This window comes from Spea bombifrons, chromosome 1, assembly GCF_027358695.1.
Source record: "Spea bombifrons isolate aSpeBom1 chromosome 1, aSpeBom1.2.pri, whole genome shotgun sequence".
Classification (NCBI taxonomy): Eukaryota; Metazoa; Chordata; class Amphibia; order Anura; family Pelobatidae; genus Spea; species Spea bombifrons.
Genome location: NC_071087.1, coordinates 105449697 through 105475142, shown reverse-complemented (window position 1 = coordinate 105475142; position 25446 = coordinate 105449697). Strand labels below are relative to the sequence as shown.

Here is a 25446-nt window from a genome sequence, read left to right as displayed (position 1 = left end):
CATATATAATTGGATATTATGAGAAAATATGTAAGCCATCTCTGCTTTTACAACTTACTGCATGTATCATTTTTATAAAATACCATGACAAATATACACACTATTTATTCCATATTCTTTATTTTCTGCTTGCATCTGTCAGATACCCCGCTCACCTGCCTGATTTCCTAGGCTGCATTAGAAATAAAATATAAAATTGCTCACAAAACTAGATTCCAAAACTAGGAAGGTAGGTGTACAAAAAATGTCTGATTAAAAGCTAGCTAGCGTATTATTTAAGTACTGATCTTATGATCCCAGCATATATGTAATAATAATAAGCAAGAGAATGTTAATTTATTGAACCAGTCCCAATATTTAAAGCAATAGATGGCACAAACAGTGAAAATGTTAGTTATTTAGATTGAAGAAGTTAAGTTTTTACCCTTCTTATCCTGTAGGTGTTACATCACCCCGGCACCCAAGGGGTTAATCCGTGACATGTTCTCCACGAATACATGTGATTACTCATCTCTCTCTAGCTGTAGTGAAGCATAAACTCATCAACAATAGCTGAGCAGAGGCATAGAGAGGGCAAGACGGAGGACTACTCATCCCTGCATCTGCTGTCATGGAGCTGATCACACAGCAGTTCTTCTCTGTCCTGGGACTCCTCTTTTGCATTAAACTTGCCCTGCAGTTTTTGGGATTTATAAAGTACCTGTTTCCACATCTGTGGGGATCCTTACCTCTCTGTTTTTTTCGTTCAATGGGAGAATGGGCAGGTAATGTGATAAATCATTATAATCTGTCATTTGTAAAAAAAAACCAAAAACAAATCAGTAAATGTAGATATTTGTTTTATTTCCCAAATAATAATTTTTTGTACTTTATGATAACTAATCTAACATTTCACCTTCCAGTATTTATTAAAATGGAAGCAATATTCATATATATATAATGTATAATATTCCCTTTCATCTCTGATGCAATTTAAATCAGTTCTTTTCTCTAAAAGTATTGAAGATGCAAGTTATCATAACCTCATATTAACCTTGAATGTGCTTGTATTTTAAAATAGAACTTTCAAAAGGTATTTTGAAAGGTAATTCGTAGCTATTTTGGTTAAAAAAAAAAACAAAAAAAAACTTAAAAAGCATTTAAAACAGTATTTGGTATTATTTTTTTGGTTCAGATACAAGTTGTGAGGGGTGAGTGTATTCTTCAGAATGGGTGTAGCAAACTGTTAAGGGAACAAAATATAAAATAAATTCTAAGCACTTTTATAATAATCCCAATAATATAGCAGTAGTTTGCTAAAAGATTTTTAATGTAGTGAATCTGAGAATTATTGTGTTGAAATGATACAAGTCAGTATGGGAACCTGTCCCATGTAACGCAAGGGCTAGTGCAATCAAGCAAAATATTTACATTTCAAAAATTGTGGGAAATATAAGTGTTTGATAACTTTCTAAATCAGTGGACATTATATACAATACAACATATGAACAGGGGCTTTAACAACTTCACGGGTTCTGTGAATAACTATGGTGAGGATGTAATGTTTCTCTATGGGTACAGTCTTATAGTACCAGCATCCTACCTTGTGTTACAAATGATGTTGTATTACAGATATAATACTTTATCCATCTTTAATGATTGTGACTTAGTGAGCAGATATGTTCCAATACCATTGTCATATAAAGTTTACATTCAAATGCGATTGATATAGTAGGATACCTTTGAGCACATGCTAGTGTGTTACTGCCTCCAGGTTTGTAAAGGGAAAGAAAGAAACACAGACAAAACACAAGGGATTGCTTCAACAGCTCCGAAAAATCTATTAATTATTTTATTAAATTGTATTCCTTATAAGAAGTTTTATTTTAGACATGTATAAACAACACCATAAAACCCTGAATTGGTTATTGGAAATGTATAATGCAGTGTATTTTGCTTTGTAAATTATAAAACCCAGATTATTATTATTATTATTATTATTCTTATATGATAATATTACATTATACCTGGTAGATTGATAAAACCAATTGCTTTTTATAATGTAACTGGTGTATTCTGTATGATAGTCCTTCAATACATTCCTACCATAGTACTATATACAAGTCTTGTTGCATTGCTATAATTGTAAACTAAGTTTTGGAGCCCTGGGTATACCACAATAAAGTGGAATAGGCGACTGCAAGAATGGAAATTCTTCCATGTAGACAATGAGAAGATAAAGAAGTCATTATGGTAGTTTTACAATAATTTGTTTTATGTGGCACAAAATCACTGGAAGATCTGGAAAAAAAAACAATCCAAGAAAAAAATGTAAACCAAAGATTAAAAAAAGGACAATTGAGAGGAGAGGATCTAAAAAAAAAGTGGAAGGCAATGGATTTTAAAATTGCCTTTTACCAAAGGCAACTGTATTGTAAACCCATAAGGTTAGTATAATAAGGATCCAGTCAGGGTGTAAATGCTACATAAAGCCCTTGTTATTTTAGACGTACTGGTGGCTATATTTGCATTACACTAAAGATAGTGGCCTAGAATCTGTAAAACAGCATGTGGAGCAGTTGCTCTCCTTACCAGCCCTTCCCTGGAAAGCCACTTAAAATAGTGGTTAGATAAGACTTCTGTTTAGAATAAGAACTTGATCTTGGCACAGCTCAACTTCTCAACTTCTAGTTTGCCTCAGCAGGTCACAAGGGGAGTTGGTACCTCTATGAAAATTGCATCTGTTACAAGTATTAAAGTTCAATCTATTTTAATCAACATAAATATTTAATTGTGGGCTGTTTTACATTCCAGATAGAAATAAAGACGGCTGCATCGATCCCTATGTCTTCGATTTTTCCCTAAAATCACAAGTGTTGTAGATGGAACAGAGGCAGGAAATATAAAAAATGGCTAACATGTATACATGTGTATTCGATAGTATGCCTCACATCGTTATTACTTTTTAATCTTCCATTAAGGCGTTTAAAGAGAATATTACTATGTGCTAAGCTTTACAGGGCACCAAAGCTTTGTGATTGATGATGCTAGTTATAGGCATGTTGTGAATTTCCCAAGGGGGGGTAGTTTTAATTTTTTAAGCTCTTAAACTATACAATTCAGTATGTAATTAACACCATGTAAATATTAAGCACAGGATTTAATAATCACAGTTACATTTATTTAGAATCTACTCCCAAGGAACCTTCAGCATTCACCCTCCCTCCCGACATTCAAGAAACATCTAAAAACCCACTTCTTCAGAGAAGCCGCACCATTTTAGCTGCTAGAACTTCCTTGTCATCGATACAACCACCACACTACCCCTCACCCTTTCTCTATGCCTTATGTTTGTCACCCCATTTCCTTCTAGATTGTAAGATTGCGAGCAGGGCTCTCTCCACCAAATGTATCGGTTTGTCTTAGTCTGTCAATTCTTGTCTTGTCATACCCCTTGAATATATGTATTGTATTAAGCGCTGCGTAAACTGTTGGCGCTATATAAATAAAAGATAATAATAATAATTCAGAAATCCTATTAAAGTGAAGTTGCGATGGCCTTTGATTTCTCAATTTGGAATCCCGAAAATTTCAGTGCATTGTCAGCAACAGAGATCTCATAAGCACTTTACAATGAGGCCATCGATGGAGACAAGTCCTCTGTTAAATCATAGAGCCAACATGGTTGAACCTGACATTGCTTCAGTTAAGGATTCTTGCTGTGACCAATCAAGTTATCTACTGAGCTAAAACATATGGGTTTGTGACTCAACTAGCAGATGTTCCCCAGAAAACACTATTAAATGAGCTTATCCATCCAGAAATATTTTGTCACCAAAATAATACAAATGTGATGTAATTCCAATGTGAGATTGGCATTTCTTCTCATATGGCAATAATTATAATTTCTCTTCTTTCTTTCATGTATTCATACTGTCACTCTTTTTTTTTCTTAAAACCGTCACTCCAGCTGTTGACAGGCAGTAAAAAGAAGTCTGTTTTGTATGCGATGCAGGATTTTTTCTTAATTATTCTCTTTGTAAAAGTGTGTGTGTTTTCCTTAAGACGGAAAGAACTGAACGTTACACAATTAAAGAAACACAGAGCACGCATCTATGAGAAAATCTTCCACACTTAGGTGATGTTTATGAGTACTGGGACTAGAGTAGGTGTTGTCATGTCTTTGTCATTGTCATGGGGTATAGCATGGCTAGGAGGACACAGAAATCTCTTCCGTTATTTTTACTCTTGAAAAACAGTCTGGATGAATTTGATAGGAAGCTTCGTAACAAATTTAGGTCAGACTGGGACTCTACTTAGGAAAAAAAGGAAAAAGAGAAGTGTATTGTGTCATTTTCTAAGTTCAACTGTGATATATTAAGATTGTACCTTGTGATTGTACATCTCATTATACTCTCATGTGGATGTACTACAGTATATATGAAAAATTTACATTAACTATTGTAAGTAGCTGAACCCCTCCCTTTTTTTTCTCTTTTTCTGTATTCCTATCTTAATAGTTATACTTATCTGTTATCTGGAAAACCTTTCAATAAAAATTAACTGAAAAAAATAAAAAATAAATAAAAAAAAGAAAAACAGTCTGGACCACCATCAAAAAATGTTCAGGCTCAATATCAACTTAGGAACCAGACCGCCACCCTGTTAAAATATGCCCAAAGTCCCCATGGTAAAGAAGTACAGTGTATGGGTATTTAATATATGGATACAGGGAGCATACACTTGTGTGGGACTGTGGGAGCCCCTTCAGAGCCTGGGTCCCATGCAACTCATGGTTTTACCCCCTAATGGCATCCTGAAAAATAATATTCTGAAATGAAAAGGATTTATACACTTTGTACATTCAATAGCTTCATCAAATTATCTGACAACCAGAGGTATGTCTGCATGTACAGTTGGACTGCTACAGGCTATGACCACTTGGAGGGATTATCGAAGGAACCAAGTCACCCTATCTTGCTGTCACTTGTGTAGAAAAGGCTTTGTGTAGGTTTCCCACTTGATCACTGATATCCCATGCAAACTAAGTTAACACAAATTAATCTCAACAACACAAGTGAAGCTATGTATAGCCTTCTTCTGCAACCCTTAGCACCAAGTCCTATGCTATTTTTTGAGTTACGGCTGTCAATTTACACATTTTAGGCCACAAAAACAAATAGTTTCAATGTTCTTTTAAATGTACCTTGCATTGTAATATATGATCTATGAGTTGTTTCCCTTTAAGTTTAAGCTACATTTTAATTTATAAAGATTGTTTTGTGCCGTTAGTACAGAACTTCCCTTCAGTTTTGCTTCTGGATATTATCTAGCAACAAGATTTTAGTAGCAGGAAGAAGTATAGGAAATTAAGAAATGAATGGGAAATAAGTATTGCTCTTCAGTCGGTGAAATGATAGTAGATTTTTCTTACTGATTCTTCCTGTGAATGAGAAGAATTAAAAAAAAAAAACACAGACCGAAATAGAGAGCATATGGAATCAGATCTATTTGTCCCACGAAACTGAACATGACAGCTATCAACTTGGGAGGTGAATATATGCTCGTTCATACTATGCAGTCAGGTAGTAGGAACCTCTGTCCCCCACATGGTGTGAAGTATGGATTTATGAATGTGTGTTCTCTTGTGATTGTGGCCCTAATAAGCTCTGTGTAAATATAACATGCTATTTGGGTGGTATTATCACTCAGGTTGCTAAACGTCAGACAGCATAACTGCAATTGCTTAACAGCAGATCACAGAGTGTTAATATGTGGGATAATAAAAAAAGGTTTAACTATAGGAAAAGTACAAAAATCCCCATTGCTCAAAAAACAAATAAGCAGTGCAAATAAATGGAGTAAAACATGTCACAGTGACCAGGACAGTAGAAGCAGAAAAACAGGACAATACGCTTTTCTATGGTAAAACTGTTAGCCTGACTTTATTTAAGGACATATATGTCCTTATATGGATTCACGTGTACTCCCTGTATGTCATTTGTTACTTTTGTCTTTAATTCCACTTCATATAGCCATTTTCTGTAAGTGAATGGTATCCTGGAAGTGTTGTTCTTTTTTTCCACTCTTCCTAATTTTACCCAATTACAAGTTTTTTTTTTCTCTCCTGATCTTCTTACCTTTAAGTCCCCATCTGTTAAGAATAATCTACCGCAAACTATTGTAGTGTCCTGGTAAGAGCTTCCAAATGTTTCTAATAATAGTCCTTTAGAATTAGACTGTGAATATAGTTACAAGTTAAATCTTTGAGAGAGAAAAATCAGGATGATCAGCAGTCATTAAATCATATTACAGTTGGTTCCAGGCTATAAGACCCTTGGAATCTGCTCATTGGACTGAAGCTGATGAGAAAAAAAGAAATGGATTCAGGATCAACCCCTAACGGTTCCTATTATGCATCTCTTCTACATCTTGCTCTGTTTTTTCAACCCTTTGTGTCAGTGAAAATATGGATTATTCTAAAGTGTCATTCTTTAACTTTTGGTATTTTTATTTTGGTCTGATGAATACACGTGAAACGTAACATTACAGGATTATTTTCCAGAAAATAATGTTTTAGGTACCTTTATAAATCATTAACATATAGTAATATATATATATATATTTGGAGACACTAGACATCTACGATATATATATAGACATTAGTATTAAGGGGATGATCATTCTGTATTGGACCAGGTTGACGTTATTTTTATAAAATATCCTTAGAATCAAAATATTTTCAATCAGATGGCTCCCTGGTGTCAGACTAGACGGTCTGGTTCTTACAGAATTTTTGGAACTTGGAAAATATTCATCCATACACTTCACGTTTTGATTATGTTTCCAATCTTAAGAGAGGTAGGTGGGATATCTGGTTAGGTATCAAAAGTAACCCTTTGATATGCCCCAAAATATACTTTTTTTATATTCAGTAAAAAAGTATTGTTCATAAAAAATTCTTTAACTTCCTTAGATCTGTGGCTTAAGAGTCTACTTAAAATTTGGTCTTCTCCTGGACCTTTTCCCAGGATGACTTTCTTTTCAGTAATGGGAGACAAAAGGCTTGCATGCTATGCCAATTTCTCTATTGATTTAGTTTATTCTTAAGCTGTTTTGCATCATTCTTAAATGTGGTTTGTGCCAATTATTTTGTGAGAGGAATTCAGAGATTTTACCATTTTCCACAAATAAGAACATCATGTTTTAACGAATGCACATGTTACTCAACATCTTGAACGATAGGCAAAACGCTCAAACGATTTTGAGCGTGTTCCGGTACTGGTATAAAGAATGCGAATCATGAATGTCATGAATGTTTATTTATGTAAATGTTGTGTGTGTTTTACTTGCAATGTGCTCATCTATTTACTTGCTAATTAATCACATTGGCAGTGTCTTTATAGTTGGATGGGATATTCATTCCTTTATTAAACTCAGGAAAAACTTCCTACCACAGAGAGAAGCTGCAGCTCCCCTTTCTCTTCATGGTCCAACATCTCATGACACTTATTGGCTGCTTAAAACCAATCAGAGGCAGGAAAGTTATCCGATTGAAATCAATTGGAATGTTTTCCACACATTCATACAAGGGTCTTGTTAGACCCTCCTAGAGCTGACTGGCGGTAAGTACGTCCTGTTTCACACAATGTGTTTGGGCAAACACACACATATCCTGCACGGCAAATGCATATGGGAGGATTCTGCAGAATTTGAAAACTATAATTAATATTGCCTTCTGGGACATTTCAACTATAATATATTCACTTGTGTTTTAGACAATTCTAAACAAAGCAGATATTTTTGGAAACCTGTTCGCAACCAAGATGGTATTATACATTCATAAATGTTTTAAACCAAATTTGTTTTAACAAAAACCTAGTACATGTGACATAATACAACATGCAAATAAAAGAATATCATTCTATATATTTCATTATTTCCAGTAGATATGTTGCTTAAATACGGTAATGGAAGTTGTGATTGCTTCAGAACTATGGACAGCTGCCGAACAATGAAGATTGCACCAAGTTCTTTACACTCATGTAATGCATAGTGAAATAAAAATATGAATATGTTATGATTGATTACGTGCCATGATAATTTAATGATCCTAATGTAACACTGGATTAGAAACTTTTGCCTGTAAATGAGTACATATATCCATGTATTCCACACTACATAATGTGGTTATGATTATATTATAATAAAAAAACAATATATTTTGGTTTTTCAGTTGTGACTGGAGCTGGAGATGGCATTGGTAAAGCATATGCAGTCGAGGTAAGGAAAATATAAGCGAACATAATTTTGTCTTTCCAAAAAAATCATTTGTGCTGCTACCCTTTATCACCCTTGATGAGTAATTTTCTTCCAAAAATTCAGTTATGTAATTTTTTGATAATACTCATGTTTCTTTTAATTACTTTGGATGGACTTTGTTTTTGAAATAATAATCACACAATTTAAAGGAGCCAATAAGATTTGCTCTTCAAAGTCAATGAAAGCTGATTAGCATAATTATTGTGTGGTTGCACAACATTTAGTATAGCTTCCATTATGATGTTATTGATTTCTATTTGTATTCAGGCATTATGGTTTATTATATGTTACACTTTGTAATGTAGCTCTGTAGCAGGAGGGCATATTCTTATCATGTCTTATTTTTATCATATCTTGATGTCAGATTACACATTGTACCGTGTTTCCCCGAAAGTAAGACAGTGTCTTACTTTCTTTTTATCCCTAAAAGCCCCACTATGTCTTACTTTCGGGGTATGTCTTATATTGGGAAAAAATTGAGAGTGATGGGAGTTATGATGTACTTTTAGAGCATAATTAGATCATGAAAAAGACATTGGAAATGGTACAGCATAACACCCATCACTCTCACACACTTACCAATCAACACACCTACCAATCCACACGTATACCAATCCATACACATATACACAAATCCACACGTATACACAAATCCACACACATATACACTAATCCACACACATATACACCAATCCACTCTCACTTAATTCTTTCCTACCTTTCCTTTCTTCTTTCAGCTTCTTTTCCTCCTCTTCGCTCCTCTTCTTCAGTTCTGTCTTCTTCCTGGTTCAGAGGGCACGGACAGCGGTGGGCGCGGGGATCTGACAAGAAACCCCGGCGCACAACAGCTGTTGCCGCGCAGATCACAAGGGAGCGGTATCGGAGGTCATTAACAGACCTCCGGCTCCCTTGAGTGATTTTAAGCCGGGTTGAACCCGGCTTAAAATCACTCAAGGGAGCCGGAGGTCTGTTAAAGACCTCCGATACCGCTCCCTTGCGAGCCTGCTCCTCCAGCGGCGGACATTACTGTCCGTCTCTGGAGGGGTGCCGGGTGCCGCAGGTTGGCACCCCCTGGAGTGTGGCGCCCTGTGCGGTCGCACACCCCAAAGGTCGGCCCTGCTCTAAGGGGCCGGCCTTAGGGGTCTGCGGCCGCACAGGGTTTAAATAAAAACATCGGGGGTTTTTTTCAACTTTATTTAACATCCTCCATGTTAAATAAAGTTAAAAAAACTTTATTTAACATGGAGGATGTTAAATAAAGTTAAAAAAACCCCCCGATGTTTTAATTTAAATCCTGTGCGGCCGCAGACACGTAAGGCCGGCCTTGGTGGGGACTTCCCGGCCCCTTAGAGTGGCGGACCCGGCAAATCCCCCGTGTTTCCCCGAAAGTAAGACATATGTCTTACTTTCGGGGTACGGCTTATATTAGCCGACCCCTCTGAAACCCCCGATACGTCTTACTATCGGGGGTGTCTTACTATCGGGGAAACACGGTAGTTGGGACAGCCTATGTATTCTGGTCCATGGATCTCCCATTTCCATACTGATAGTAAGAGGAGGAAAAACCTGGCCAGTGGAAGTAGAATCAGTCGATAGGGTTGGATTAGCCAATGTTGGCTGGAAATAACAAGCAAGTTAACTATACCGTTTAAAGTGTGATCTTTTATTGTCCAGGAGAAATTCACCTTGACTGGTTCTCCATAACACACAGAAACAGACTGGGGATGAAATGCTGTATCTCTGCTTCTCTGATGCCTATGGCCGCTGCTGTTGAGGGGGAATCCTGACATAACTCTAATCCTTGTTTTCTTCACAAGCAGAGAGCCATGTAGCTTTCACTTTTAATGACTGCAGCATGTCACTAAAAAGCAGCTTATTACTGGTTAATACTCATATGACAGAAAGGAAGCTTCCTCTGCAATTACTGACCATACTCCAGAAATGGAATCTGTCTGATATTTTCGACCCATTGTTAATCAGACCCTGTGGCCCACCTATCATTTTCCTACACCATTTTCAACACCACTGCAAATTGATGGTTTAGTGCATTGCTACCTTAATGATTTGCCTGGCCTGAGGCAAGAAACAAACCCTTAGGAAGGGATGCGTGGGGATCACATTAATGGTCTCTGCAGATCTGAGATAAGTTTATTGCTGGAAAATTACCTCATCCCTGGAAAAAAAATGCACATGAGGGAGAGCAGTAAGCAGTGGCATTGTACTCCCCCCAATGTTTAGGGCCTGAAGAGGAAGACCTGCTGGCCCCTACCAAAGAGCTGCCCTGAATCAGTAAATAAACTCACCCCATGGAGGTGAAATGTAAGCATCTGAGGCTTGTGCCTCTAAAAGTTGAACAAAGATTCACGTCCACCTGCAAATAGTCCAATGTATAGCACATTCCCTGGTACCAAAAAGGTTAAACGGAATATAATATGACTTATAAAAAGTGTTTTATTTGCCATTAGCCAAGTTCAAACTCTTCACAGTGATTCACTTGTTATCATTCCTTTCATACTTCTTAAGCAGTCTTACAGGAACAGATTAGTGGGTAGGAGCCTTACATGGTGTAAAGGCTGTCTTCTCAGTCTGAGCTCACTTGGCAAACCTGGGGCTTCTTTATTGGCATGTGTTTTAGGTCTAGGTCAAATATTTCTTTGCTTACATAAATGTACTGATGCACTCAGCTAAAGTACACGATCGTAAAAAGGCCCTAAGGCACAAATTAAAAATACATGTTCTGAGTGATTGTTTGGGTTACCTATGTAACATTATGTTGTTATGTATAAAATTAGGTAAATATTGTACACACATATACAACATATATTGGATAATAAAATGCTTTTTTTAATTAAATGGCAATAACATTGTTTACCAAACATCTGTATAGTTGGCAGGGGTGTACCTATATATTTGGCACCCTGGGCGGATCATATACGTAGTACCCACACTTTAAAATGTAATAACACCTACAAAAAATGTAATGTTTGCAAGAATATTGATTGCAAAAATTTTTTAACTGTATGACTGATGGAAAACTGGAAAAAACTAGAAATACAAAAAATAAAACATATTAAAGAAGTTTAAATAAATAACACTGAACAGATAAAATGGCTTTTTATAATAACAAAGAACACAAACAGTGGTACAGCATAACTCCCATCACTATATACTGAGCTAGGCATTGACAGTGGTACAGTATAACTCCCATCACTAACTATGAAGCCGGACATTAATGGTGATACAGCATAACTCCCATTGCTATATACAAAGCCAGACGTTGATGGTGATACAGTATAACTCCCATCAAAACATATGAAGCAAGACATTGACATGGTACAGCAAACACTCCTATTACTATATACTGGAGCCAGACACAGAAAATGGTACAGCATAACCCCATCACACTCTAACTCAGGCTTTCTCACAGTCTGACAATGCCTCCCTACCTTTCCTGTGTCTCCTTTTCTGCAGCTCTCCTTCTTCTTCCTCCTCTTCTATCTTTGTTTTCTGAATAACCGCAGTGTGCATGGCTTCAGTGCCGAATGGAAGGGATATAACATCATCAAAAGCCGGCGAATATCACAAGAAAGCAGGATACAGAGGTCCCGATCCTTTGATATTGGGCCGGTTAGAGGGAGATCCCTGAGCCTCTATTGGTGGACAGTATAATCTGTCTCTGAAGGGGCTGGCTCTGGTACCACCCCCCTGATGAGTGTCACAGGGGGAAGCCTGGCACCCTCACCCCCCACATATTGTTGATACCTCCTTCCTGGGCCCATTCCTACTTTGTTTCAAGTAGCCAATGTGGAAAAGAACACACTGCTGCTAAATATATTTCCCCTGTGTTTGCTACAGAAGTGATTGGGAATTCAATTGAACACACATAAGGTATGGCCCCAATAAGGCTAAACTATGCTTAGGCTGACAAATCATAATTAATAATAGAAACAGTAGTAATTACAGCAGGAAAAAATAGGGCAGGCTAGATGTGCTGAATAGTTTTTATCTGCCTTCAAAGTCTATGTTTTTATGCATGTTAATTAAAATGCATTTATTATTCTGACCAATAATGTCTTATCTCAAGAATATTAAAGCAGAAATACTTGTGTACAATTTATTTTTCTAGCTTGCCAATCGTGGCATGAATATTGTGATGATCAGCCGAACTCTTGAAAAAATGCAAAGAGTTGCCAAGGAAATTGGTAAGATTTTAAAGCCATTAGTGAATCTCTTGTCTTATTAGTGGTTCCTCACATATTACTTTGTGGATATGTTATAAGTAAGATGAAAGATATGCATTTTATTGAAACAATCACAACCATCAATTTATGTTAATGGATTTGCCATGCAGTTAGTCATGGGGGAGCCAAGGGTCTCTGATATCTGCTGACCATTAGTATTTAGCCCTATCTTTCTTATAACTGCACTTTTGTATATAATAACACACAGTAAAACATACTTTCCATTTTTATTATATTTTACCCCTGGTGATTTAGTCAAGTTTTGGTAGTTGCCTCTGCACAGAATGCTTCCTCAGCTACGTGCAACGACATCATAGCCTGGTGTCCAGACTCAGCAGACATGGGGTGGTCGGAAATCTGATGTCCACAATTGGCCTTGCTGTCTATATTTGGTGGCACCTGGTCACTTTCAGTTGAATTATGTGGTGTTGTAATCTAAATCTAATGTCTTTATGATCATGAGATGCTTTGTGATTTTATTTATATATTGAACAGAACAGTCTACAGGAAGACATGTCAAGATCATACAAGCTGACTTCACAAACAATAACATTTATGAACACATTAATGAAAATCTAAAAGGTCTGGAGGTTGGAGTTCTGGGTAAGGTGTGATTTTGGGAACTTTTGCCACCAAAACATATGCTACATTATAACCAATATTTACTTGTAAAAAAAAGATTGTGAGAATTCTCATAATGCAATTCTGAGTCATTGTATTGATGCACCGCCCTCCAAATAGTAAATATATTTTAAAAGGAAATCTCAAAATGCCCTAGGACAAAATAGTCTACATCCAGGAGAATGGTTAATAAGGCAGTATGTCATAGAATACCTGAGTCTGCCACTCTTGACTTAAGCCGTAGTGTATCCTTAGATCGAAACAGGTCTTTTAATGCAGTTTTTGTGTGAGATCATATTCTCTTTTCTTAGGAAGTGTTTAGTTGATCAGTCCCGAATGTCATTATTAAAACCAGTATGATAGTTATGAAGATGTGATCAGTAGCATCTCCAGGAAATATATTTTGGGTCAGACAGAGGGCACCATACAAAAATGGGGAGCGCGTTCATAAGCTTCGATGGCGTGGATGGGATACCAATGGTTTCATAAAGGACCACTGCCACAAGTGGGAAAATCACTGGTGGAATGTTAATACCCACACCAGCTGTCAGGAGGCAGGCACTATGCGAGTAACAGGGCAATACTCACTCCCTCCTCTTTTATGATCATTTCCAAATGTTACTTTTATATAACGTTAATTGTATAATTTGTTAGCTATAGGTTTGTAAAGGCAAAATAATTCTGTGGTATACTTAAATATGAGTTTGTTACCTTTCATTCAGTTAACAATGTTGGAATGCTTCATAACCCTGACCCATGCCGTTTTCTTAGTGGACCAGACAATGACAAGGTAGGCGATTCAGAGATATATCAGTCTATAGTTTTAAATATACTTTAGATAATACATATTTTACAAGCTATGTAAAATGGGATCCTCATCTTTGTACTTTTAATGTAACAATTACAGGAAAACTCCAGTGTCACAGGCAGCCTCTCGAACAGTGAATGCATATGTACTGTCTATATGTACTTTGGAAAGCCCTGATACCAACTGTACAGGGCGACATGTGGTGGGGATAGGAAGAGGTCAGGTGAAGGTCACCAATGTTGTATTAGGTAGGGTTTATAAATGCAAATGTTATATATATAAAAAAGCTTATGCAACAAGAAAGTTTTGGTTGCTCTTGCGCAATTTCTCGCTTGTGTATCACAACTAGCTCTCGCTGAGCAACTATATAAATAGGTTATTAAAACAGTGCTTTGCATTGCCTTAGGCAAACAGGTGTCTGTACTGACCTTATTAGAGTCTGGTGAACAACAGCTTTGCAGGAGAGCCGATGGCATGATGGAGGAGCTGTTGAACAGGGCGCACACTCCCTCCCAATAATAAAAAAGGTGTGTGTGTGTGTGTGTGTGTATGTATATATATATATATATATATATATATATATATATATATATATAAACAAAAATTGTTTGCGCTGTCTGAGCATAATTAAGCTCACCCGCCACGTCAAGGCACACTCTCAATAGGGTGAGAACCGACTCTCACCTCCTGCTTAGTGGGCACACAAAGCAGTTTATACTGCTACCAAAACCTTATTAATGTGTTGGGGGAGGTGCAATTAAACCTCCTCCCTATTAACCCCTGGACAGCAAGCTGCAACCAGACTGATGAGGAGCCAACAACCTCAAATATGTGCAAACTGGGAAAAGAAAAAATGTCGGTGCGCTAAGCTAGTCTCAGGCTCAAATAATACAAATGTGTAATATGAGGCCTACCAAACAGGTGTAAGCATGCCGCAGACAGTTCTTGTTTTTTGTACAGCCAATACACTGTATTTGCTTACACCTGTTTGGTAGGCCTCGTATTATATATTTGTATCCAAAATTGGTTTTACATGTTTTTATTTCAAGTTATTAGTTTATCCATTACAACCACATGTATGTTTTCTCATGAGCATCCATTTAACCTGCAACAAAAATATATAAAATAAAATACTTACTTTAGTGAGAAGCAGCAACTCCAGAGCTGCAGCAGAATTCCCCCTCCATTCAACAGTTTGCTCCCTTGACTGGTTAGTTGAACTCTTGAATTGAATGGGAGCAGTTTCTGGGCATGAACATGGGGGTCTCATTAGATCTCTCTGGAATGCTCATCCAGCCAGCACTGGAGCTGACTGTTGGTAAGTATATCAAGTGTCAGAAGATGTGTTTGGCCAGCAAAGGAAATAGCTGGGCAGTGGGCAGGGGCATAACAAGAAACCACTGGGCCCTGGTGGTAAAAATTGCCCCCCTTACACAATCACACATCCATGCTCACACAAACACACAAGTACACATGCATGCTCGCACATACAAGTCCACATCCATGATCTCACACACACGCAAGTCCAGATCCATGATCACACACACACACAAGTACACATCCATGCTCACACACACACATGTGCACATCCATGCTCAAACACACACAAGTGCACATCCATGCTGACACACACAAGTACACATCCATGATCACACACATGCATATATATATATATATATATATATATATATAAACACATATACACACATCTCTCCTGCCCCGGCTTACCTCTCACTGCTCCTACAGCTTTCTCTCTGGCTGCTCGGCGCACACTGTGCAAGCAGCCTCGGTTTCACTGCGGAGTCACGTGATGTTACATGACCCCAATATGCACCTGTCTCCCCGTGCCAGTTCAAATCCGACCTGGATTGGTGCGGTCCAGGTCGGAAAGGCCCTTTCAAAAATATTTTGAACTGGCACGGGGAGACAGGAAGAAGGGGTCGCAGGGGTCACACTGGGCCTCCTAGAGACCCCTGTAGTTATGCCAGTGGCGGAGGGGTGAGCTCATATGCATTAAGGTATGTATGATGGCTTGAGCGTAATTTTCCATTACATTTAGATGTCATGCACAGAACTTACTGAAGTGAAAATTCCTCATAGAACATTCTGTATAATCTTTCTTCTTCTTCTTCTCATATAATAGTGCAGTTTCTGATTTGCCAGAAAAAAAATCTGTATAGTTTGAAACAGCACATGCAATACCCATCCTGAAATTACATATCCTCATAGTAACATATAGAGCATGCTTTTTGACCACCAAACAGCTAAAAGATCAACTTTTGCAAAGTTAATTTCAAGTGATAACCTTATTTGTTTTTCTTTTACTTCCAGAATCTGATTAATTGCAACATCACGTCAACTGTGAAGGTATGCCATAGTTAATTTTGTGGTTATCTGCTTGAAACTATTAGATAGAACACTGGCATCATTTAATATACTGATTTGTACTTTAAACCTTGATGACTGTCTAGCTGAACACCGTGGTTTATTTACCTGTAGCGCTGCTCTAGTTCTGACCCAGGGCGGCGTCCCAGCCGTCAGCTTTATACAGGGCACCGGGGTATGACACCATGTTCTGTGCCTTTAAGGCGTGCAGTGTCTTTTAATGCATTCTCTATAGTGTAAATGGGCCAGCTGGGGAGATCAGATATTTCTTCTGTAACTGGCCCATTGAGCAGCAGCAGCACACTGGGGAGCCTGATCACCCAGGAGGTGAACTGCCTCCATAGCCATCAGCAGATGCATTGTACCTGCAGTATTACATAAAGCCACCAGGTAGCCTAGAGTCATTTGAGCTTTAGGGATCATTTGTGCATCAGATACTTTTTGGTTCTCCGTTTATGGGATTTCTGTGTAGTCCCTTTTGGTAAATGTGTGTCGGACAGCAATGGATGGTGCACATTGGGTGTGCTATCTGCCAAGTATGTTTTGAGCCAGTAGATTACTAGGGCATACAAATTGTCATTTGAAACACAATAAAATAGGTTTGGCAGACAATTCCTTTCATGAAAAATAAACAGCAACAATATTCCTTTGAAAATGTATTTCATAAAGGCAACAGCAAGAAAGCAGTACAACAAATTCCTTATGCATTTTGTGCTTGTACCAAGAGATTAATTATATGATTAGGCACTTGGTGCAAGCACATAAGCCATTTCAGAGAGGCCAGAATAATGCAGATATATTCCTGGAGAAAGAGAGGTGCAGAAATCCTTCTGTTTCTCAGTGAAAGTGTTTACATTATTGTGGCCTCTCTATGCCCTCCTGCCATTATGCCGAAGTTCACCGGAGGACCATGTCCACAGTGAAGCGGACGAAGAAAGAAGAACAAGAAGATGCAAGAAAAGAAGCTGAGCTACAGGGCAAGGAGACACTAACAAGGGATTGGTTGGTGGAGAAGGTAGGATCAGAGCGAGTGCTAATGAGAGTGTGAGAGAGCGTTAAAGAAACAAAGGATTTCAAATGAAAATTCTGAGTTCTCAGCTTCGGCTTAATTCGTGGGGGATCCCTCCTCGTTTTCATACGAGTTAATGAAATTGACAAATTTCTTTAAAATTGAGTGCATCTGAATGCACAAGTCTATTGTTAATGATGTGTTTACAGATCTTTCTAATGATGGAAAGCAAATGTACTTTAACTTAATTTATTACAATGATTTCCTTTTCAAATTACATTTCAGGGATTACATTTCAAAAAAAATAGTGAGGTCATGCTGACATAACGTGAACAGATTATAGGCATCTCCAGAGAGCATTCCTAGTCAAGATTATTTCTTTCGAATTGATGTTTGATTTAGAACAAAAATATGTTGGCTTTTTTACCAGATACACAGAATGTGTTCAGTTACATTAATGCCAACATTCAAATATGCTTCTGGTTGATGCCTAATTAATGTAACTACCTTGTTTTAAAGTAAGTAAGTAACAGGGGATACAGCTGTATTAATCCAAGACAAGACTTTTTATTAGGCTAACAGAAAATCCTAAAGCATCACATATATTTTCTGAACCCCAGAGGTCTCTTCTTCAGATGAGTTCCGAATGCTTTAAATGTCACTGTGATATTTTTATGCTCGCATTTGTTGCAAATGAACACAAACCAAATGTAATACTAGATGGGCTTTATGGTGATCACAGAAATAGTAACTACCAATGCCTATGCAGGGACAGAACGTTGTAAATTCCCCCCCTGTCAATTTTTTTGGCAAATGGATGTTTGATATTTGAATACTGCACAAAACTACACTTGGATTTAACAGACACATAAAATCCTAGGTGTCAAATTTATCTGTATAGATAGCCTGATGTCTTGCACTTCAAATGGACTAGTAAAAACACTGAAACTTGAAAAAGGTATCTCAGTACATAACAAGTTGCAAACTAGACAGAACACATTGCATATATCATTATTAATAGCAGAATTTATCAAAATCAAAAGATACTAAAACCTCTTATAGCATGAGCCATTGAATAATTAAAAATGGTTTGTATGCAATTTCAACTGGGGGGAGATTAGGGCATCTATGTACACAAGAAACAACCAAAATTCATTCCTTTTTGATATCTGGATGTCCTACTCCGTTCTGCCAGACTTCCTCCTACTTATTCTAATTTTAAGTGCTTACTAAAATCCAACCTATTCAGAGAAACATACAGCCCTCCTTTCTAATACCCTCAACCACCGTCCTAAATAAGCCATCTGCAAGCTCAAGACATAGTTGCCCCACTACAAACAACTCTTCTTTTCCCAAGAAGTCTTCTTCTCCTGTCTCACTTCCCTCTTAACCAGCAAATAAACTGTAAGCTCATGAGAGCAGGACTCTCTTGTCCTTTTGTACCAGTGTGTTTTAACATCTGTTATTGTGATTTCTAATTGCAGTATAAATATGGCCTTATCACCATAGCAGCACATAAATTGTAATGCTGTTTAGCATATTACAATTATGGTATGGTAATATTTTGCACCAATTTTAATGCAAAAATGCCCAATATGCTGTGGAATTAGTTGTTCCATCCGAATAACACCATCTCTCATCATTGTTTATGCTAATGTTAATGAGAGGGCCTGTGGGAAGATGTGTATAAAATGTATATAAAATATGTATATAATAAAGTTGTAGAACAATTATATAAAAATACACCACATTTACTATTATTAGTGTGTTACATGGGCATAACTTTTAGTTAAGTTAAACATTATTGATTAATAATGTTTCTCATTATAAGGTATGTGAAGTTTAGGATCTCAGTCTGTCTCACTCTCTTTCAATGAGTGAAGAGAATCCTTAATCGGTATTTGGTGTGACCACTGTTTGTCTTCAAAACTTCAAAATTGATTTGTAATTTTGCAATTTTCGTTAGAAATAAAGTTTGTACGAAAAGCAGTGCACAAGTCTAATATATGTATATATATATATATATATATATATATATATATATATAAAAATATATAAATATATATATAGATATATATATATTTACAGTATCTCACAAAAGTGAGTAAACCCCTCACGTTTGTGTAAATAAAAGCTTTATGTAGAGTAACAATTCTTTTTTTCAGATCCTCAGAGAGTTCTTTGCCATGAGGTGCCATGTTGAACTTCCAGTGACCAGTATGGGAGAGTGATAACACCAAATTTAACAAATTTACATTGTTATACAGGGTGTACACTCACTACTTTACATTGTAGCAGGGTGTCATTTCTTCAGTGTTGTCACATGAAAAGACATAATAAAATATTTACAAAAATGTTAGGGGTGTACTCACTCACTTATGTGAGATACTGTATGTATATTATTGTAGGAATAATTACATATTTCTGTTTTTTATTTTATCTTTAGATGACAAGAATTATTTTAAAGCAAATGGAAGAACGGTAAGGTGTCTGATGCACTAATTGTTACTGTAATTGTACTTAAAAAAGGAAACTGCTAAAGAATCTTGAAAGTTAGCAGTGCCATTTTATCCATCAGGCACTGGTAGCCTCCTAAGCTATAATGATAAAAAGACTTGTGTTTGTTTTGCGTGTATGTATTTGTGCGTATGCATGTGTCTGCACTCCTAGTGGTTCTACAGAATCTTAAACTGGCACTAAAATGAATTTACTGGGGAAGACTGATCTGATAAACATTACCCTGTTTTATTTCAGGAAGAAAGGTCTTATTTTGAACATATCTTCCGCTTTTGGCCGTTTTCCATGTCCGCTCTATGCTATATATTCTGCTTCTAAAGTAAGTGTTGTCTTATTTAAGTAGTAGTAGTAGTAATAATAATAATAATATATTGTTACATTTTAAAAAGAATACGTTATTATATCACATATTTTTCACAGCTTTTATAATTCAATGACAGGCCAACGCATAAAAATAAGTGACCAGGAAGAGTAAGTTTAACAAGCAAGGTATCTGTCCTAAAATAGGATAAACTCAATACCTCCCAAGTGTCCCATTTAAATGAAATTTGATGATTTTTTAGTGGATTGATGTAAATTCAAGATTTTATTAAAGACAGGAGGCCAATAATATACAAAAACTTTCTTTACTGTATCCTACAGCAGCAAAAATGGCATGGTAATTAAAGAGCTAAACAATGCTACCTGAAAGGGCAAGAAATTAAATCCGTTGTCTGAAAAGAATGGACCAAAAATGAAACAAATGTGCGCAAGTCTATTGGAACGTAAAATGCAACAATGAAGAACAAGAGCAAAGTTATGAATAAACTTCTTTGAGTGAACATAGTGGAGCCATCTATCAAATCACATAGGAAAACAGATTATAAATAAAGGAAACATCATCCAGGTTTTGGAGAATCGAAAGTAACTTGATTAACCTAGGAAAAAATAGAGACACATGTATGGGAGGGTTGATAGAAAATAGAAATGGGAGTGATAATATTTGTGGAATAGTGGACATAAAAAAAAATATAGAAGCAAAGAAGTAGAGACACAAGCTATTGGTTTAAAGTAAACCTTTCTGAAAGTTGATTCACTGGACCAGTCAGCTGCTCTAAAGATATAACGTAACCTGCTTCAAGAAAGAAAGACTTTAGAGACCATGAATTGTTATGAGGCCATAGGGTAAGGAAATCAAGAACTTTATTAACATCCTAAGTAAAAGAATATCCAGGAATGGGGGGGTTTCTTTAGATGAATCTCTTCCATGAGTCTACAAATCAAAGATTGTTTTGCCTACCGGAAGGGCATCAACAAAAGCATGAGAAGCGAAGATCGCAGAACAATATATATTGATGTATCAGTAAGAGTTACCCTCATTGATGGAATGGCCCCAAAAAATGACTGGTGAGTTTATGGGATCCAAATTCGGTTCCGTGCACCAGCCAGACCATAATTTCCAGGCTGTAATTGGAAACGATTCCTGGAGCTCAGATGTTTTGGATGATGTTCATAGCCGACCTCGAAAATCTTTCAAGAAAGATGTTGGTACTGATAACAGTTAAGCCATCAGAGGAAGATTCTTTGAGGCAATTAGCAGGTAAATCTCTCCCACTGGGTTTATTAATATCTCTGGAAAAAGATAGAAATAATTAAGGATAATCTATGGAAAGCTCTAAAAGATTTAGGAACCGTGGCTGGGGGGGGGCAAATTGGTGACATCAAAACAATTGTTGCCCTTTGAAGTCTAATTATCAATAGAACCCAATGAATCATAGCAAACATAGGAAAAGAGTAATTTGTCATCCAAGTCCAATCTTGGAAGAAAGCATCTACTACTAATGCTTCCGGATCTGGTTTCCAACTGAGAAACCTCGGTAGTTGACATCTCATACAGGACACAAACATGTCTATTTGAATTTCATTAAGATTACAATTGCTGTTGTCCACTAAGTATCTGGAGTTCCAGTCAGCTACTGTGTTGGAAAGACATAGAATATATTCCGCCTGCATAGTGATTCCACTGTCCAGACAGAAGTGGCAAAAATCAGAAGCCAACAACAACAACAACAACAACAAGTCTGATGGGCTGAATGGCTGTAAAAGCAGCTCCTCCCTTTCCTGGCCTTTGGAAAAATCCAGAGGGGGGACTTTTTCATAGAGGTTTTTGCTTTGTCAAGAGACATGATTGTGTTACCATACTTGCCTAAGTCTTTAACAAAATATTCTACAACTAGAGCACCCTGAGCAGAGGGACCAGGCTCTTATCTAGTCATCTTTGTCAATTGAGGATCTCAGGACGATTCAGTGGCCAAAGCTGTGTTAGCATTAGCAAAAAGACAAATTGCCCTTCTAGTTCATTCTCACAACACAGAGTCAACTGTGCTCTTATTAAGTTTGGCAGTTTTTGCCAGAGGATCACTGATATCCAGGAGTATGCCCTGGCAATTATGTTTAGATCTCTACCAGCCTTTCCTATATATTGGGCAATAGTAACGTCAATATTAGGGGTCTCACACACCTTGTTAAGAATAAAAGGCCTGAGGCATTCTGTCCTAAGCTTGTTCCTGGTCAGTCTGTCCATTGAAACCAGCAGAGTTCTAATATGGAGGCATTTGCAGATCTCTGATGTGTTTTTTTCCAAGTGAACTAAGGCAGAGCACGTTTTGTGTTCTACACAAAAAGACTGGCAGCAGAAGAATAGGTACTCCTCTGCTCAGTAAGTCTGGGGAGCTGCAATAGGGCAGAGACCATAAACACATCACTGTTCATTGACTGCCCTTTTAAAGAAAAGAACCTATGAGCAGCTGTTTAAATTTGGTCTTGTGCTTGCTAAGCAAGCAATAACGAAAGATGTCCCCTTTTGTAAGGAAAATATACAAGAGCAAAAACAATGTTTGACATTCGAGCAGTATGTAGGTGCCGGTGTCCATGAACCTTCTGAAACCACTATAGCCTATAGAAGCCTATATAGAGCCTAAGTCAAATGCTTGTCACAAGGCTAGGATGTGGCTTTTTCTGATCATACATGTCTCAAGGCTATAGTTTGGTATCTCAAGACCTCAAGAGCCTGATAAAGTACAAGAGGAAAACACATGCTCACTTTCTAGTATTATGGATCAACCATGTTTATTCTGGCACCATTATTAACTTTTTGTTGCTGGCCATGGCTATTTTTAATATCCTACCTTTATTTATTATTTCAGGCATTTGTTACTACATTTTCTAGAGCCCTTCAGGCCGAATATAAATCAAAAGGAATAATCATACAGGTAAGGCAATCTTACAAATTTTGCCCATGTTTGTAGTGTCACTAATGTTTTTTTAGTTACCAAAAGTGTATAGTCATTTATCGTTATGTAATATCTGAAAATTAATTCTTCTTAATTTAAACATCATGGTTTCGTACCATACAAAGCCGTGTGATCTGTTTATTTTTTTTATTTCCACTGTACAGGCCATTACCCCATATGGTGTTTCCACTCCAATGACAAAGAACCCAAGCACAGATATTGTAACCAAATCCCCCATTGACTTTGTACGCCAGTCCCTAAATTATGTTAAATTTGGAGATGAGACCTTTGGCTGCCTTGCACATGAAGTTTTGGTAAATTTGCTTTCTAATGGGTCTTTTTTTGCAGATATAAATTGTTACCCATGGGTAAGTTCTAAAAAGAAAATGAAACCTCTGTACTACATATGTACCCAATACATTTGTCTTTGTGGTTGAGTTTAGGAATTGTACTCATGCAGGCATCATGTAAGCCTACAAAACAGAGTCACATGATGTCTTGGAGTGAATATGTCAATTATCACATAAATAATGATGACCCCTTGATGATCGGGCTAGGCCCACCCAACTAATTTAACTACTCAATAATTAACATGACACCAAGAGTGGGGTTGAAAAGGCCACAGCTGATTTACTTAACCAAGCCATTGCCACTCAACCTAGACCAAAACCAAACCGAACATCGATAAATAACATAAATAATTAACATGAATAAATAACAAAAACAGAAAGTACCCCTAAGCTTACCAGGCTATCCAGGTACCACCAACACAAGGGAAGGACATAACCAGATGCCCAACCCCAGACTCGAGGCCCTGAGCACCACCAGCTACGAACCAGCTGGGAAATGCTACTAAATGCTCTGCCCCAGAGCATTCACCACCTAGATGCCTGGTAAGCTTCTGCCTCTGACTGTGACAAAATTAACCACCCACAAAAAATAGGGAGGGAGGTGGGACAAACTACACAAGGCAGGGTGACACACAAGATGGCTCCTAACCTAATGACACCTGCCCTTAAATAACCTCCAAAAATTCCACCCAAAAAACTTCAGCCCATTCTGTCCTCCGTGAGCTTCAATATAAAGTAAGCAGAATCATGGAAAATTCATGTTTATTTGCTTGGATTTCTCAATACATAAAATGTTTGGCATTGACTGCTCTTCTAAAGTGGGCCTGTCATCCACTACTGCATGCATGCTCACTGCCAGCCAGCTGCAGTGCTGCAGTGCTCGTGAGTTCCAGGGGGGGGGGTCTAAACAGTATAGATGCAAATAATTTAAAGTACACAGGACAAAAATCTGATGAGGGCCCTGTTTCCAAGCGCTTGCTAGGTGTTATGGCGGGTTATAAAAAATACACATTGAGAATTTCTATTAATGGTACAATATATATATATATATTGGTACTTTCTACACCTATAATTTTGTTATTTACTTTATTATCCATTCTATTTTTTCCTAGGGGTGCATCATCAATTGCATTCCATTGCGTGTCATCCATAGCACTGCCGTACAAGAGCAGTTCCTGAAAATATTTAGTAATGCACACAAATAGAAGAGCCTGGAGCATACGGGGATATTTTTACATCATGAAAGACGCATCAAGTCAAATTTTGAGAGAAACCATGCAAGAATGTAGAATGGGATTTATTTACAGTGGTTCTGAATACTTTTTAAAGGGAGATAACACACCAAAAAACTATATGTTACATCCTGTCTGTGATGTGTGCAGCTGTAATGTAAAGATTCATACGAAATCTGAAGACACAACAGGGAATCCTGTGAATTTGTGTGCTCTATTTCTACTCAGCATTTTTTTTAACATATCTTTACATTTACATGAGATCATGCACATTGCGCATGTCATTTTATTGGTGTCGGGTTATTTCCAATATATTCAGCAATATTTTTTTGCTCAGTGTCACACCTTGTGTGCGCGGTGCAGTGAAATTATACTGTGGCATTACTCTAAAAGTAATACTGTTAGGAAACCATGGATAATGAAAGCTTTGCAAATCAACATCTATCTGTAAACTTCTGTGTACATTATATGTTCTGTACATGTACCCACACACTGCAAATTCAAAAGACTTATCAATAAATACTATTCATTATTAATATAAAATTATATGTGTTCTGTATGTTTAGCATTTACTGATGTGTCTTGGATTGTAACATTATGGGATATTCCTTGTGGAAATCCACTGGGGTCTGGTTGCATAAAGAAAGGCATTAAGCAAGTGGTAATTGGAACCAAAGTCTTTTTTTTTTAACTACTTGAACTTTGTTAAT

The 25446-nt window shown here is 37.2% G+C and overlaps 1 protein-coding gene across 1 annotated transcript; it reads left to right on the top strand.

Moving 5' to 3' along the window:
- The first annotated feature begins 585 nt into the window (after positions 1 to 585).
- On the top strand, positions 586 to 24751 carry HSD17B3 (hydroxysteroid 17-beta dehydrogenase 3). The gene is made up of 11 exons (XM_053456730.1): positions 586 to 764; positions 8216 to 8262; positions 12428 to 12503; positions 13038 to 13145; positions 13886 to 13953; positions 16303 to 16338; positions 19812 to 19846; positions 20120 to 20201; positions 23068 to 23133; positions 23319 to 23468; positions 24617 to 24751. Exons 1-11 carry the CDS (start codon positions 611 to 613, stop codon positions 24707 to 24709), a joined length of 915 nt encoding a protein of 304 aa, XP_053312705.1. The 5' UTR covers positions 586 to 610; the 3' UTR covers positions 24710 to 24751.
- Positions 24752 to 25446: the final 695 nt, after the last annotated feature.

What these genes read in the sequence shown, in the direction of transcription:
- HSD17B3 (XM_053456730.1), top strand. Translation starts at nt 611, where the DNA reads ATGGAGCTGATCACACAGCAGTTCTTCTCTGTCCTGGGACTCCTCTTT. An exon ending in TCTGGAGGTTGGAGTTCTGG is followed by an intron (nt 13,146 to 13,885) that starts GTAAGGTGTGAT and finishes CCTTTCATTCAG; the next exon opens with TTAACAATGTTGGAATGCTT. An exon ending in TTAAAGCAAATGGAAGAACG is followed by an intron (nt 19,847 to 20,119) that starts GTAAGGTGTCTG and finishes GTTTTATTTCAG; the next exon opens with GAAGAAAGGTCTTATTTTGA.